This window comes from Oncorhynchus masou, chromosome 22, assembly GCF_036934945.1.
Source record: "Oncorhynchus masou masou isolate Uvic2021 chromosome 22, UVic_Omas_1.1, whole genome shotgun sequence".
Lineage (NCBI taxonomy): Eukaryota > Metazoa > Chordata > Actinopteri > Salmoniformes > Salmonidae > Oncorhynchus > Oncorhynchus masou.
In genome coordinates, this window is record NC_088233.1 from 17,885,653 (window position 1) to 17,900,153 (window position 14,501).

Consider the following 14,501-nt stretch of genomic DNA (forward strand, 5'->3'; position numbering starts at 1 on the left):
AACAGTATTTTATGGAAACGTTTGTTTCTGGACGATGCACCATGTTGCCTTGCTGAAAAAATGACCAGGCCGCTTCTCGCTACCCACTGTCGCCGATGACGTAACGCCTGGTTCCCCGCGGTTCAGCATAATCGAATCAGCCCATTACCATCGGCCCGGTCCCACCTCGGAAAATATTAGCACTCTGTAATTGGAAGGCAGTATGTCCGTTATCTTTTCCTGTTCTCAATCGTTTTCTGATTGGTGAGAGAAAAGACGTAGTGTCGTCCTCCTGTGCAATTGGTTTAGAAAAACTAGGTTAGTGGTGCAGCACTGGCCATGACGGAGGGAGAAAGTAGGTCACAGACAGAGTAACGTTACCGTTTTATATCACAGTTCACATAACATTAGACAGAGGGGTCCATTAGATGGATATGTGCTAGCTAGTTCATCTCATGTAAGTAGATACATAATATTTTCAGCATGTGTCGTGATGACTAATGGCTAGTTGCATAGCTAGCTATATATCGCAGTGCTAGTTGGCTAACGTCAGCTACTAACGTTACCTTAGATAACAAGATTAATTTAGGGCTAGCCAAGTTAGGACAATGTAAACTTAACGTTTCGCTGTAGCTAGAAGTGTCTTAGATGAAAGTGTATTTTAGCTGTGGACTAAAATATCCAAGCCTAGTAGCTTTTTTTTTTTTTTGCTGGACAGGGGTATCATCCTGACGTTAGTTGGATACGTCATTAGTTGGATCGAGCTGGGCTCGTTAATAATAGTGTGGAACTGCAGCCCGTAATTCGTGGCGTTCCTGCATGTGAGCGTTCCCCCATGTGGGCGTTCCTGCAATTCGGGGCAATCCTGCATGTGGGCATTGGAGGCAACCATATCTGTATGGATCTGTGCAAAACTGCAACAGTAAGTGTTTTTTTTTTTTTTTAATATTTGAAGGATTATTTCTTGTTGATGAAAGATGAGGGCCATATGTTTAGAAAATATTTCAAGCAATCATTATTGATATTTCTAGACGTTAAAACAGCGTCGGGATTGTAGTTCACATGAGCCGTTCATGGGCAAAGCCAATGGCTGAAAACGGTAATGAGAAGGCAGAATGCCCCCAAGAGTTTGAGTGAGCTAGTGGAAACCCAGCTTGGCTGTCTGAAAGTGACACACGAGGTGGTCCAGTAACTAATAATAAAAGTAAAGTAGCTAAAGGGGCAATATTCCAAGGGATGTATTCATGACATTCCCACATGCAAATAGAACCTGATTGCATTCCATGACATCTATAACGACTTTATATCTGTATCATTCATACTAACTAAATGCTCAAGAAATGGGGTTAGCTACCTGCTAAAAGAGCATTATTTGCAACTTTAAAAAAAACAAGATTTGAAGCTATAGGCCTACATTTTCTAATGACACAAATCAGTGGTGTAAAATACTTCAGTAGTACTTTAAAGTATTTTTATTTAAATAGTTTTTTGGGGTATCTGTACTTTCACTATTTTATATTTTTTACAATTTTTCCTCCACTAGATTACGAAAGAAAATAATATAGTTTAATTCAACCAAAAAGTGCATTTTCAATGCTTAACAGTAGGGATGCACGATATATCGGTGAACATATAGGAATCGGACGGTTATTAGCTAAAAATGGCACCCTTGGTATCGGCTGATGTCTAGTTTAACACCCGATGTGGAAAACCGATGTCAAAGCTGACGTGCATACCTAAACTCAGCAAAAAAAGAAACGTCCTCTCACTGTCAAATGCGTTTATTTTCAGCAAACTTAACATGTGTAAGTATTTGCATGAACATACCAAGATTCGACAACTGAGACATAAACTGAACAAGTTCCACAGACATGTGACTAACATAAATTGAATAATGTATTCCGGAACAAAGGGAGGGTCAAAAGTAACAGTCAGTATCTGGCGTGGCCACCAGCTGCATTAAGTACTGCAGTGCATCTCCTCCTCATGGACTGCACCAGCCCTTTCTTGCTGGGAGATGTTACCCCATTCTTCCACCAAGGCACCTGCAAGTTCCTGGACATTACTGGGGGGAATGGCTCTGGCTCTAACCCTCCGATCGAACAGGTCCCAGACGTGCTCAATGGGATTGAGATCCGGGCTCTTCGCTGGCCATGGCAAAACACTGACATTCCTGTCTTGCAGGAAATCACGCACAGAACGAGCAGTGTGGCTGATGGCATTGTCATGCTGGAGGGTCATGAGGATGAGTCTGCAGTAAGGGTACCACATGAGGGAGGATGTCGTCTTCACTGTAACACACAGCGTTGAGATTGCCAGCAATGACACAGCTCAGATGCTGTGACACACCACTCCAGACCCTCTACCTCCAAATCGATCCCGCTCCAGAGTATAGGCATCAGTGTAACGCTCATTCCTTCGACAATAAACGCAAAACGGACCGTCACCCCTGGTGAGACAAAACCGCGACTCGTCAGTGCAGAGTACTTTTTGCCAGTCCTGTCTGGTCTAGCGACAGTGGGTTTGCCCATAGGCGACAGTGTTGCCGGTGATGTCTGGTGAGGACCTGCCTTACTACAACAGTCCTACAACAGTCCTACAAGCCCTCAGTCCAGCCTCTCTCAAATCAAAGTTTATTTGTCACGCGTGCCGAATACAACAGGTAGACCTTACGGTGATATGCTTACTTACAGGCTCTAACCAATAGTGCAAAAAAGGTGTTCGGTGAACAATAGGTAAGTAAAAAAACAGGCTATATACAGTAGCAAGGCAATAAAAGTAGCGAGGCTACATGCAGACACCAGTTAGTCAGGCTGATTGAGGTAGATTGTACATGTAGATATGGTTGAAGTGACTAGGCATATATGATGAACATATATACGCAGCAGTGAAAAAAGAGGGGTTGGGGGGGCACACAATACCTGTTCAGGAGTCTAATGGCTTGGAGGTAAAAACTGTTGAGAAGCCTTTTTCTCCTAGACTTGGCACTCCGGTACCGCTTGCCATGCGGTAGTAGAGAGAACAGTCTATGGCTGGGGTCTTTGGCCATTTTTAGGGCCTTCCTCTGACACCGCCGGGTGTAGAGGTCCTGGATGGCAGGCAGCTTAGCTCCAGTGATGTACTGGGCCGTACGCACTACCCGCTGTAGTGCCTTGCAATGCTCTCAATGTTACAGCTGTAGAACCTTTTGAGGATCTCAGGACCCATGAAAATCTTTTTAGTTTCCTGAGGGGGAATAGGCTTTTTCATGCCCTCTTCATGACTGTCTTGGTGTGTTTGGACCATTCTAGTTTGTTGTTGATGTGGACACCAAGGAACTTGAAGCTCTCAACCTGCTCCACTACAGCCCCGTTGATGAGAATTCGGGCGTGCTCTGTCCTCCTTTTCCTGTAGTCCACAATCATCTCCATAGTCTTGGTTACATTGAGGGATAGGTTTTTATTATGGCACCACCCAGCCAGGTCTCTGACCTCCTTCCTATAGGCTGTCTCGTCGTTGTCGGTGATCAGGCTGTTGTGTTGTCTGCAAACTTATTGATTGTGTTGGAGTCGTGCCTGGCCATGCAGTCGTGGGTGAACAGCGAGTACAGGAGAGGACTGAGCACGCACCCTGTGGAGCTCCAGTGTTGAGGATAAGCGTGGCAGATGTGTTGCTACCTACCCTCACCACCTGGGGGCGGGCCCATCAGGAAGTCCAGGATCCAGTTGCAGAGGGAGGTGTTTAGTCCCAGGATCCTTAGCTTAGTGATGAGCTTTGAGGGTACTATGGTGTTGAACGCTGAGCTGGAGTCAATGAATAGCATTCTCACGTAAGTGTTCCTTTTGTCCAGGTGGGAAAGGGCAGGTGGGAGTGCAATAGGAGATTGCATCATCTGTTGATCTGTTTGGGCGGTATGCACTTCATGGCTACGGACTTTAAATAAAAAACGTCTGGTAGGCTCGTGTCACTGGGCAGCTCGTGGCTGTGCTTCCCTTTGTAGTCTGTAATAGTTTGCATGCCCTGCCACATAAGACGAGCATCGGAGCCGGTGCAGTATGATTCAATCTTAGCCCTGTATTGACGCTTTGCCTGTTTGATGGTTTGTCGCAGGGCATAGCAGGATTTCTTGTAAGCTTCCGGGTTAGAGTCCTGAAAGCGGCAGTTCTACCCTTTAGCTCAGTGCGAATGTTGCCTGTAATCCATGGCTTGTGGTATGTACGTATAGTCACTGTGGGGATGATGTCCTCAATGCACTTATTGATAAAGCCAGTGACTGATGTGATGTACTCCTCAATGCCATCGGAGGATTCCCGGAACATGTTCCAGTCTGTGATAGCAAAACAGTCCTGTAATTTAGCATCTGCTTCATCTGACCACTTTTTTTATAGACCAAGTCACTGGTGCTTCCTGCTTTAATTTTTCCTTGTAATCAGGATAAAGTTGTGGTCGGATTTACCAAATGGAGGGTGAGGGAGAGCTTTGTACGCGTCTCTGTGTGTGGAGTACTGGTGATCTCAAAACAATTTCCCTCTGGTTGCACATTTAAAATGTTGATAGAAATTTGGTAGAACTGATTTAACTTTAAGTCTCCGGCCACTAGGAGTGCCACCTCTGAGTGAGTGGTTTCCTGTTTGCTTATTTCCTTAGACAGCACTCAGTCAGCTGTATTAGTGCCAGCATCTGTCTGTGGTGGTAAATAAACAGGCACAAAAAGTATAGCTGAAAACTCTCTAGGCAGGTAGTCATACCTTGTGTAATTTAATGTCCAATGATTGCATGTTGGCGAGTAGTTTTGACGGTAACAGCAGCTTTCCCAGTCGCCTTCTCCGGGTACTGACCAAGCATCCATCTCTTTGTCCTCTGTACCTGGGTCGCTTCGTCTTGCAAATAATGGGGATCGGCCCTGTGGGGTGTTTGGAGAATGTCTTGTGCGTCGACCTTGTAGATAAAATCTTCATCTATTCCGAGGTGAGTGATCGCTGTCCTGATATACAGAAGCTCTTTTTTTTCGTAAGATACGGTTGCAAAAACATTATGTACAAAATAAGTTACAAATAACGCAAAAAAAAAACTGCATAGTAGCACAATTGGTTGGGCTCCTGTAAAACTGCTGCCATTTCTAACGGTGCCTATTGTGGACAGTCTGAGCACTGATGAAGGGACTGTGCGTTCCTGGTGTAGCTCGGGCTTAAAAGCAGCTAAAATTGTAAATAATGGTTATTGATATTGGGTTTTTGTTTTGGCAAGGAAAATATCGGCTATCGGTATCGGCCAAAAATGTCATATCTGTGCATCACTAGTTGACAAGCCATGAGTTCAAAGGAATTGTCCGTTGAGCTCCAAGACAGGATTGTGTCGAGGCACATATCTGGGTAAGGGTACCAAAACATTTCTGCAGCATTGAAGGTGCCCAAGAACAGTGTCCTCCATCATTCTTAAACGGAAAACGTTTGGAACAATCAAGACTCTTCCTAGAGCTGGCCACCCAGCCAAACTGAGCAATCGAGGGAGAAGGGCCTTGGTCATAGAGGTGACAAAGAACACAATGTTCATTCTGAAAGAGTTCCTCTGTGGAGATGGGAGAACCTTCCAGAAGGACAACCATCTCTGCAGCATTCCCCCAATCAGGCCTTTATGGTAGAGTGGCCAGACGGAAGCCACTCCTCAGTAAAGGGAACATGACAGCCACTTGGAGTTTGCCAAAAGGCACCAAAAGGACTTTTTCAGCGACAGGGACTTTGAGACTAGTCAGGATTGAGGGGAAAAATAAACGGAGCAAAGTACAGAGATCCTTGATTTTTAAAAATAAAATAAAAAAAATAAAAACTCAGGACCTCAGACTGGGGTGAAGTTTCATCTTCCAACAGGACAACGACCCTGAGCACACAGCCAAGACAACGCAGGAGTGGCTGTGGGACAAGTCTCTGAATGTCATTGAGTGGCCCAGCAAGAGCCCGGGCTTGAACCCGATCGATCATCTCTGGAGAGACCTGAAAATAGCTGTGCAGTGACATGCCCCATCCAACCTGACATAGCTTGAGAGGAATGGGAGAAACTCCCCAAATACAGTTGTGCCACGCTTGTAGCGTCATACCCAAGAGGACTCAAGGCTGTAATCGCTGCCAATGGTGCTTCAACCAAGTACTGAGTAAAGGGTTTGAATACTTATGTTTTGCTCTATCTTGGCCAGGTCGCAGTTGTACATGAGAACTTGTTCTCAACTAGCTTACCTGGTTGAATAAAGGTGACAAAATAAATAAATGTGGACTATGACTGCTAGCTAGTGTACTGTACCTAACCAAACAATGCTGCTTTTTGACAACTTTGGCTGTCAGTTTTTTGACTCCGTAAAGCCTGTTCATTGCCAGTGAGTTGTACTTTGGCAGGGTCCAACATTGTGTCCGAATACCGGTGCTTTATTTGGTAACATGTTACACTCACTTGTAATGCTCCAAACTGTCTTTTTGCATGTTGAATATCCTCACAAGTTCCTTGACGTGTTCCTGGCATGATGGACCATTTCTAAGACTTCTGTCATGACTGTTGGTTGTATATCCATGGGCCATGGAATAAGCTTTCTATGGAATGGAACTACACTATGTCCTCAGCTGTGCCTGGGAGCCATTCTGTGATTATATCCTCAGAGACCATGCTTTAATCAAACTAGGCTATCCATTGCCAATGCTTTAAGTAGGCAGCTGCATGCAATAAAGGAGAGAAATTGAGCCGGTGAGGCTGACCCAGTTTTCTGCTTCGCGTTGTGTTGATCATGACACAGTGGTTTTCCCAGTGCTTTGTCCCACTCCCTCAGAAAACACTAACTAGAAGTGCTTTTCTTTTTCAGGCCAGGAAGAAATTACTTTCACAAGCCTTTTAAACTACTGTCGAGAGTGACCTCGAAAGGCCTAAAATAGCCATGAATTAATGGTTGGCTCAATGGAATAAGATGAATGGAAGTTTTTTGCATGTATGATCCATTCAATCAAGACTCTAATCCTCCTGATTAATAATAACCTACAGTATATTATGTGACCATTATTTAATGTTCAGTTAAAGACCACTTTAATGTGAAATTGCTTTTATGCTGACATCCTTCAGTCTTTTCCACAAGCACATGGAGTAGCCAGCCAGGATCCCCCTGGCCAAGAGGGTCTGGGGTGGCTTGCACCTCCAGGTTAAGAATTGTTTTGCTGAACAAACTATTTTGGTGGCCTCTGGTATATTCAAATGCCTTGATTACAACCAAAATACACAGCAAAATTATTTTACATTTTAGTAGACGCTCTTATCCAGTGCAACTTACAGGGGCGGCAGGGTAGCCTAGTGGTTATAGCGTTGGACTAGTAACCGAAAGGTTGCAAGTTCGAATCCCCGAGCTGACAAGGTACAAATCTGTCGTTCTGCCCCTGAACAGGCAGTTACCCCACCTAGGCCGTCATTGAAAATATGAATTTGTTCTTAACTGACTTGCCTAGTTAAATAAAGGTCAAATAAAAATAAACATGCAAGTACATGCATTTTCATAATTGTTTCCCCATAATGGTCCCCTTTGAGAATTGAACCCAGAACCCTGGAATTGCAAGCACCATGCTCTACCAACTGAGCCACACTGTATTCAAATATTGAGTTTACCTCCCAGATTGGATTTGTTTTTGTGTGCTATTGTGTTTACATCCTAAATTACTGAAAATGTATGAATTAAGTGTATTGTTATTTTGGGGGATATTGTGTAGGCCTATTGCATCAGGACTATTTTCTAAGTAGCAGAACATTTAACCTGTAGGCCTATTGCATCAGGACTATTTTCTAAGTAGCAGAACATTTAACCTGTAGGCCTATTGCATCAGGACTATTTTCTAAGTAGCAGAACATTTAACCTGTAGGCCTATTGCATCAGGACTATTTTCTAAGTAGCAGAACATTTAACCTGTAGGCCTATTGCATCAGGACTATTTTCTAAGTAGCAGAACATTTAACCTGTAGGCCTATTGCATCAGGACTATTTTCTAAGTAGCAGAACATTTAACCTGTAGGCCTATTGCATCAGGACTATTTTCTAAGTAGCAGAACATTTAACCTGTAGGCCTATTGCATCAGGACTATTTTCTAAGTAGCAGAACATTTAACCTGTAGGCCTATTGCATCAGGACTATTTTCTAAGTAGCAGAACATTTAACCTGTCTTCTCTTGAGATTCAAGTATTTTACTGCAAGACATAATTGTGGCAATTCATATGTGTTCTTCAAATTATATATTTGATTTAATCAGAAAATATAAAATAAATGTAAAGGTAATTTTTAATCAAACAACTTGTGTGATGGGTACTTTTTTCAAATGACAAAATGGGTCTGTAAAATAAACAGAACAGATGCTCAATTAATTTCTGTATCCATACCTGTTAACTGCTCTAGGATAAGGGACGCTTGAGTCCCACTTGGCCAAAAGCCAGGGGAAATGTAGTGCGGCAAATTCAAATAAAATAATGTAAAAATCAAACTTTCATTAAATCACACATTTAAGATACTAAATTAAAGCTACACTCGTTGTGAATCCAGCCAACATGTCAGATTTAAAAAAAAGTTTTTCGGCGAAAGCATAAGAAGCTATTATCTGATGAAAGCACAACAGTAAACAAAGAGTAGCATATTTCAACCCTGCAGGCACTACACAAAACGCAGAAATAAAATATAAAATATGCCTTACCTTTGACGAGCTTCTTTTGTTCGCACTCCAATATGTCCCATAAACATCACAATTGGTCCTTTTGTTCGATTAATTCCGTCCATATATATCCAAAATGTCAATTTATTTGGCGCGTATGATCCAGAAAAAACAGCTTCCAATTTGTGCAACGTCATTACAAAATATCTCAAAAGTTGCCTGTAAACTTTGCCAAAACACTTCAAACCACTTTTGTAATACAACTTTAGGTATTTTTAAATGTTAATAATCGATCAAATTGAAGACGGGTCTATCTGTGTTCAATACAGGAAGACAACAAACCAAAGCTACTTTTCAAGTCTAGCGCAACTCTCAACAGTGTTACCCAGTTCCTAGATGGCCGTACTTCTTCATTGCACAAAGGAATAACCTCAACCGAATTCCAAAGACTGGTGACATCCAGTGGAAGCGGTAGGAACTGAAAACAAGTGCCTAAGAAATATCGTTTCCCAATGAGATATCAGAGACCTCAAAAAAAAGAAAAATATGAACGGTTAGTCCTCGGTTTTGCCTGCTACATAAGTTCTGTTATACTCACAGACATGATTCCATCAGTTTTAGAAACTTCAGTGTTCTCTATCCAAATCTACTAGTAATATGCATATCTTATATTAGCAGGAAGTTGAAATTGGGCACGCTATTTATCCAAAAGTAAAAATGCTGCCCCCTATACCTTAAGAAGTTAAGAGAAGATTGCGAACAACATCAGTTAAATTAGTGAAAGAATTTCAACAATTGTTTGCAACTCTTTGTCAATTGCAGTATGTCATTAATAAATAAAAAATAAAACTTAAACAACTCACTCAGATGTCTTCTTAAAGAATCTTGTAAGAGTCTGCAGACTTTGTCAGATGTCAAGCTTCCTTTTTAAGAGGCATTTTCTCAGCTATCTGGAATACAGGTATGATTGAAGAATGAAGCAGGTGTTAATCATGGGCTTTGCTACACAGAAAGCAGCAGTTGACTACTCTATTGAATTTGAAATACCGTGTAAGAATAATTAGCTTTCAAAACAATGAATTCTGTTTTCTTTTATATTTTGGACCAGAGTGAGGCTCACTCCTCTAGCCTACCTATTGTTCCTGCAGTGAGGAAGATTCTTTGTTTTTCATAATTTATCTGCAGATATTCACCAAAAAGCCTACCAGTATGCAAATTAGGGAGCCAAATGAACTGCTCCTAATGGACTTCATATCGAAAAAATACAAACCAGATCTTTAGTTTACTTGTTCTTTAGGCAGTACCATGTACATAACTATGATTTATGAATGACAAGGATATGAGATCGACTTAATTCAGTCAGTTCGACACCATTTATAAACTAGTCAATAAAATCAGAGTAAGCCTATGCGCTAGCACTCTGGCTGCATTTGAATCGTGAAAGAAAATAAACGATTGTGCCGGAAAACAATGGGCTAAGTGGATTTCGACTCATCGTTACCACATTTATATGGGATGTGCAAATTGACCCACATAGACGTTAAAGGAGCATCATGCTTTCTCCTTCTGTGTAAAGAAATGTGACTGCAACCGTAGTGTACACAACACACATTGCTGAACACAAGGGCCGCTATTTTCAAACCCCAGTCGCTGTAATCTAAATCTTAGCAATGCTAACAAATACATGGAAAATCCCATTTAGAATGATAAATGCTAACGAGTACATTGCATATAGTCTCTGACCTAAACAATTTTCAGGACAGACATCCCAGCTCATAAAGTTAGAGAATTAACAAAAAATTCTACTCAGTTTTCTGCACTCACAAAACCAATATTAGACGGCAAGGCTATTGATATGAGGGGATTCTCTGCTATTACAAAACAATGCTTGATTTTGAAAGAAGCTAAACACTTAGCTAGATAGCTAACTAGCTACTAAATTAGCAAACCAAATGCACAACTGTAGAACTTTTAGCACATTCCATACTGTAACTAAGTCACCTGGCACTTGCTGCAGTACAGTTAGTGACTCACAAGACACTGTTCTCTCGTCATTGTCTGCTTGTAAATAAGCACCACGTGGCTGGGGACTACTGGTAAGCTTGAAATGACTGGTGAAATGAAGAACATGATCTTTATCTTCTAACGTATTGCACAAGTTGACTGCAGGTATTTACCCAAGCCTAATTCTTATCGTTCATTCTCGTGGGAGAGGGCTGGGCTGACTTTTCTTCTGACTTGCTAATTGTAAAAAAAAAAAATAACTACTTTCTCTCAAACTTGGAAAAAGTACCCGGCTGAAAATAAGTGTGTAACTGGCAGTATAGCTGGCGCTAGTGAAAAACACTGATCCTTGACCTTCCAACATACTAGCCTATTGCTTGAGTTTCTGTGACGTGTAAACGTACCCGGCTGAAAATAAGTGTGTAACTGGCAGTATAGCTGGAGCTAGTGAAAAACACTGATCCTTGACCTTCCAACATAGTAGCCTATTGCTTGACTTTCTGTGACGTGTAAACGTACCCGGCTGAAAATAAGTGTGTAACTGGCAGTATAGCTGGAGCTAGTGAAAAACACTGATCCTTGACCTTCCAACATAGTAGCCTATTGCTTGACTTTCTGTGACGTGTAAACGTACCCGGCTGAAAATAAGTGTGTAACTGGCAGTATAGCTGGAGCTAGTGAAAAACACTGATCCTTGACCTTCCAACATACTAGCCTATTGCTTGACTTTCTGTGACGTGTAAACGTACCCGGCTGAAAATAAGTGTGTAACTGGCAGTATAGCTGGAGCTAGTGAAAAACACTGATCCTTGACCTTCCAACATACTAGCCTATTGCTTGACTTTCTGTGACGTGTAAACTAAGTCTAGAATGTTAGGATTTGTGCCAGTCGGAACACATCTGACAGTCCTCTTCTCTGTACAGGTAGAGCACCTATCCCAGTGTCCCAGAGGAGGAGTAGCAGCCAGGCCAACCAACCAGGAGGTGTTTCTCCCTCTTCATCTCAAACCAAGGTATGGTATCACTCACTATGGGGTGTCTACCAACTCTGCCCAGAGTGGGTGAAAATGCACTTTGGTGATGACATTTCACTTCCTTGTGTTTATAAAATACATTTTCAAATCAAATTTGATTGCTCAAATACACATGGTTAGCAGATGTTAATGCGAGTGTCGCAAAATGCTTCTAGTTCCAACATTGCAGTAATATCTTAACAAATTCACAACGACTACGATTTACACACAAATGTAAAACGTTGAATATGTACATATAATATATGGATGAGCAATGGTCGTACGGCATAGGCGAGATGCAGAAGACGGTATAGAAAACAATATATACAGTCGTGGCCAAAAGTTGAGAATGACACATTAATTTCCACTAAGTTTGTTGCTTCAGTGTCTTTAGATATTTTTGTCAGATGTTACTATGGAATACTGAAGTATAATTACAAGCATTTCTTAAGTGTCAAAAGCTTTTGACAATTACATGAAGTTGATGCAGTCGATATTTGCAGTGTTGACCCTTCTTTTTCAAGACCTCTGCAATCCTCCCTGGCATGCTGTCAATTAACTTCTGGCCCACATCCTGACAGGTGGCAGCCCATTCTTGCATAATCAATGTTTGGAGTTCGTCAGAATCTGTGGGTTTTTGTTTGTCCACCCGCCTCTTGAGGATTGACCACAAGTTCCCAATGGGATTAAAGTCTGGGGAGTTTCCTGGCCATGGACCCAAAATATCAATGTTTTGTTCTCCGAGTCAAATAGTTATCACTTTTGTCTTATGGCAAGGTGCTCCATCATGCTGGAAAAGGCATTGTTTGTCACCAAACTGGTTGGGAGAAGTTGCTCTTGGAGGAAGTGTTGGTACCATTCTTTATTCATGGCTGTGTTCTTAGGCAAAATTGTGAGTGAGCCCACTCCCTTGGCTGAGAAGCAACCCCACACATGAATGGTCTCAGGATGCTTTACTGTTGGCATGACACAGGACTGATGGTACTGCTCACCTTGTCTTCTACGGACAAGCCTTTTTCCGGATGCCCCAAACAATCAGAAAGGGGATTCATCAGAGAAAATTAATTTACCCCAGTCCTCAGCAGTCCAATCCCTGTACCTTTTGTGGAATATCAGTCTGTCCCTAAGGTTTTTCCTGGAGAGAAGTGGCTTCCCTTCTTGACACCAGGCCATCCTCCAAAAGTCTTCGCCTCACTGTGCGTGCAGATGCACTCACACCTGCCTGCTGCCATTCCTGAGCAAGCTCTGTACTGGTTGTGCCCTGATCCCGCAGCTGAATCAACTCCTGGCGCTTGCTGGACTTTCTTGGGCGTCCTGAAGCCTTTTTCACAACAATTGAACCGCTCTCCTTGACGTTCTTGATGATCCGATAAATGGTTGATTTAGGTGCAATCTTACTGCAGCAATATCCTTGCCTGTGAAGCCCTTTTTGTGCAAAGCAATGATGACAGCACATGTTTCCTTGCAGGTAACCATGGTTGACAGAAGAAGAACAATGATTCAAAGCACCACCCTCCTTTTTGAAGCTTCCAGTCTGTTGTTCGAACTCAATCAGCATGATCAGATTGATCTCCAGCCTTGTCCATGTCAACACTCACATATGTGTTAACGAGAGAATCACTGACATGATGTCAGCTGGTCCTTTTGTTGCATGGCTGAAATGCAGTGGAAATGTTTTTGGGGGATTCAGTTCATTTGCATGGCAAAGAGGGACTTTGCAATTAATTGCAATTCATCTGATCACTCTTCATAACATTCTGGAGTATATGCAAATTGGCATCATACAAACTGAAGCAGCAGACTTTGAAAATTAACAGTTGTGTCATTCTCAATTTTTGGCCACTACTGTACATATTAGATGAGTTATGTAGACATTATTAAAGTGACAATTTAATATAGATACCTTTATTAAAGTGGCCAGAGATTTGAGTCTGTATGTTGGCTGCAGCCACTCTGTTAGTGATGACTGTTTTATCAGTCTGATGGCCTTGAGGTAGAAGCTGTTTTTCAGTCTCTGGGTCCCAGCTTTGATGCACCTTTACTGACCTCTCCTTTTGGATGATAGCGGGGTGAACAGGGAGAGGCTCGGGTGGTTGTTTTCCTTGATGATCTTTTTGGCCTTCCTGTGACATCGGGAGCTGTAGGTGTCCTGGAGGACCAAGACAAATATGATTATTCATGTTCTGAATCATTCAGTGCTGTCTCTCTAACATTTCATTAACAGTACATTATATCCAGATTTATGGAAACTAATATGTCTGATAATAAGCATCGAAGCCCGTTGACAGAGCGGTGCAGCTTTCTCGTCGCAACCTTTTAGGGTTTGTTGTGGTGGTCGTCTTCAAAGTTGTTTCCGAGGTTCGCAAAATTCACATGACACAAGCTGAATTAAATGTAAAGTGCTCCTTTGACATTTCAGAGAGAGGCTTGTTTTTGTGAGAAATTTTGAAAAATACAATTTTGCATTAATATGAAAAGTAGGAGTCTAACAATTTCATTACAAATAAAACTGAAATATCACATTTACATCAGTATTCAGACCCTTTACTTAGTACTTTTGTTGAAGCACCTTTTGGGAGCAATTACAGCCTCGAGTCTTCTTGGGTATGACTCTACATGCTTGACACACCTGTATTTGGGGATTTCTCCCATTCTTCTCCGCAGATCCTTTCAAGCTCTCAGGTTGACTGGGAGCGTTGCTGCACCAGCTATTTTCAGGTCTCTCCAGAGATGTTTGATCGGGTTCAAGTCCGGGCTTTGGCTGAGCCACTCAAGGACATTCTGAGACATTGTCCTGAAGCCACTCATGCATTGTCTTGGCTGTGTGCTTAGGGTCGGTGTCCTGTTGGAAGGTGAACCTTCGCC

The 14,501-nt window shown here is 42.2% G+C and overlaps 1 protein-coding gene across 7 annotated transcripts in view; it reads left to right on the forward strand.

Moving 5' to 3' along the window:
- The first annotated feature begins 278 nt into the window (after positions 1-278).
- LOC135509113 (basic helix-loop-helix ARNT-like protein 1) overlaps positions 279-14,501 on the forward strand; it is a 29,185-nt gene continuing 14,962 nt past the window's right edge. The window contains exons 1-3 of one of the 7 annotated variants that reach the window (XM_064929467.1): positions 291-436; positions 698-901; positions 11,548-11,636. Coding sequence is in view for 1 of the 7 variants with exons in the window: in XM_064929465.1 (XP_064785537.1) it covers positions 319-334; positions 11,548-11,636 (105 nt within the window). In the remaining 6 variants the exon portion in view is untranslated. Of the gene's footprint in view, positions 902-11,547; positions 11,637-14,501 lie in introns of all 7 variants that reach the window. The other 6 variants (XM_064929469.1, XM_064929470.1, XM_064929465.1 and 3 more) reach the window with 6 other exon arrangements.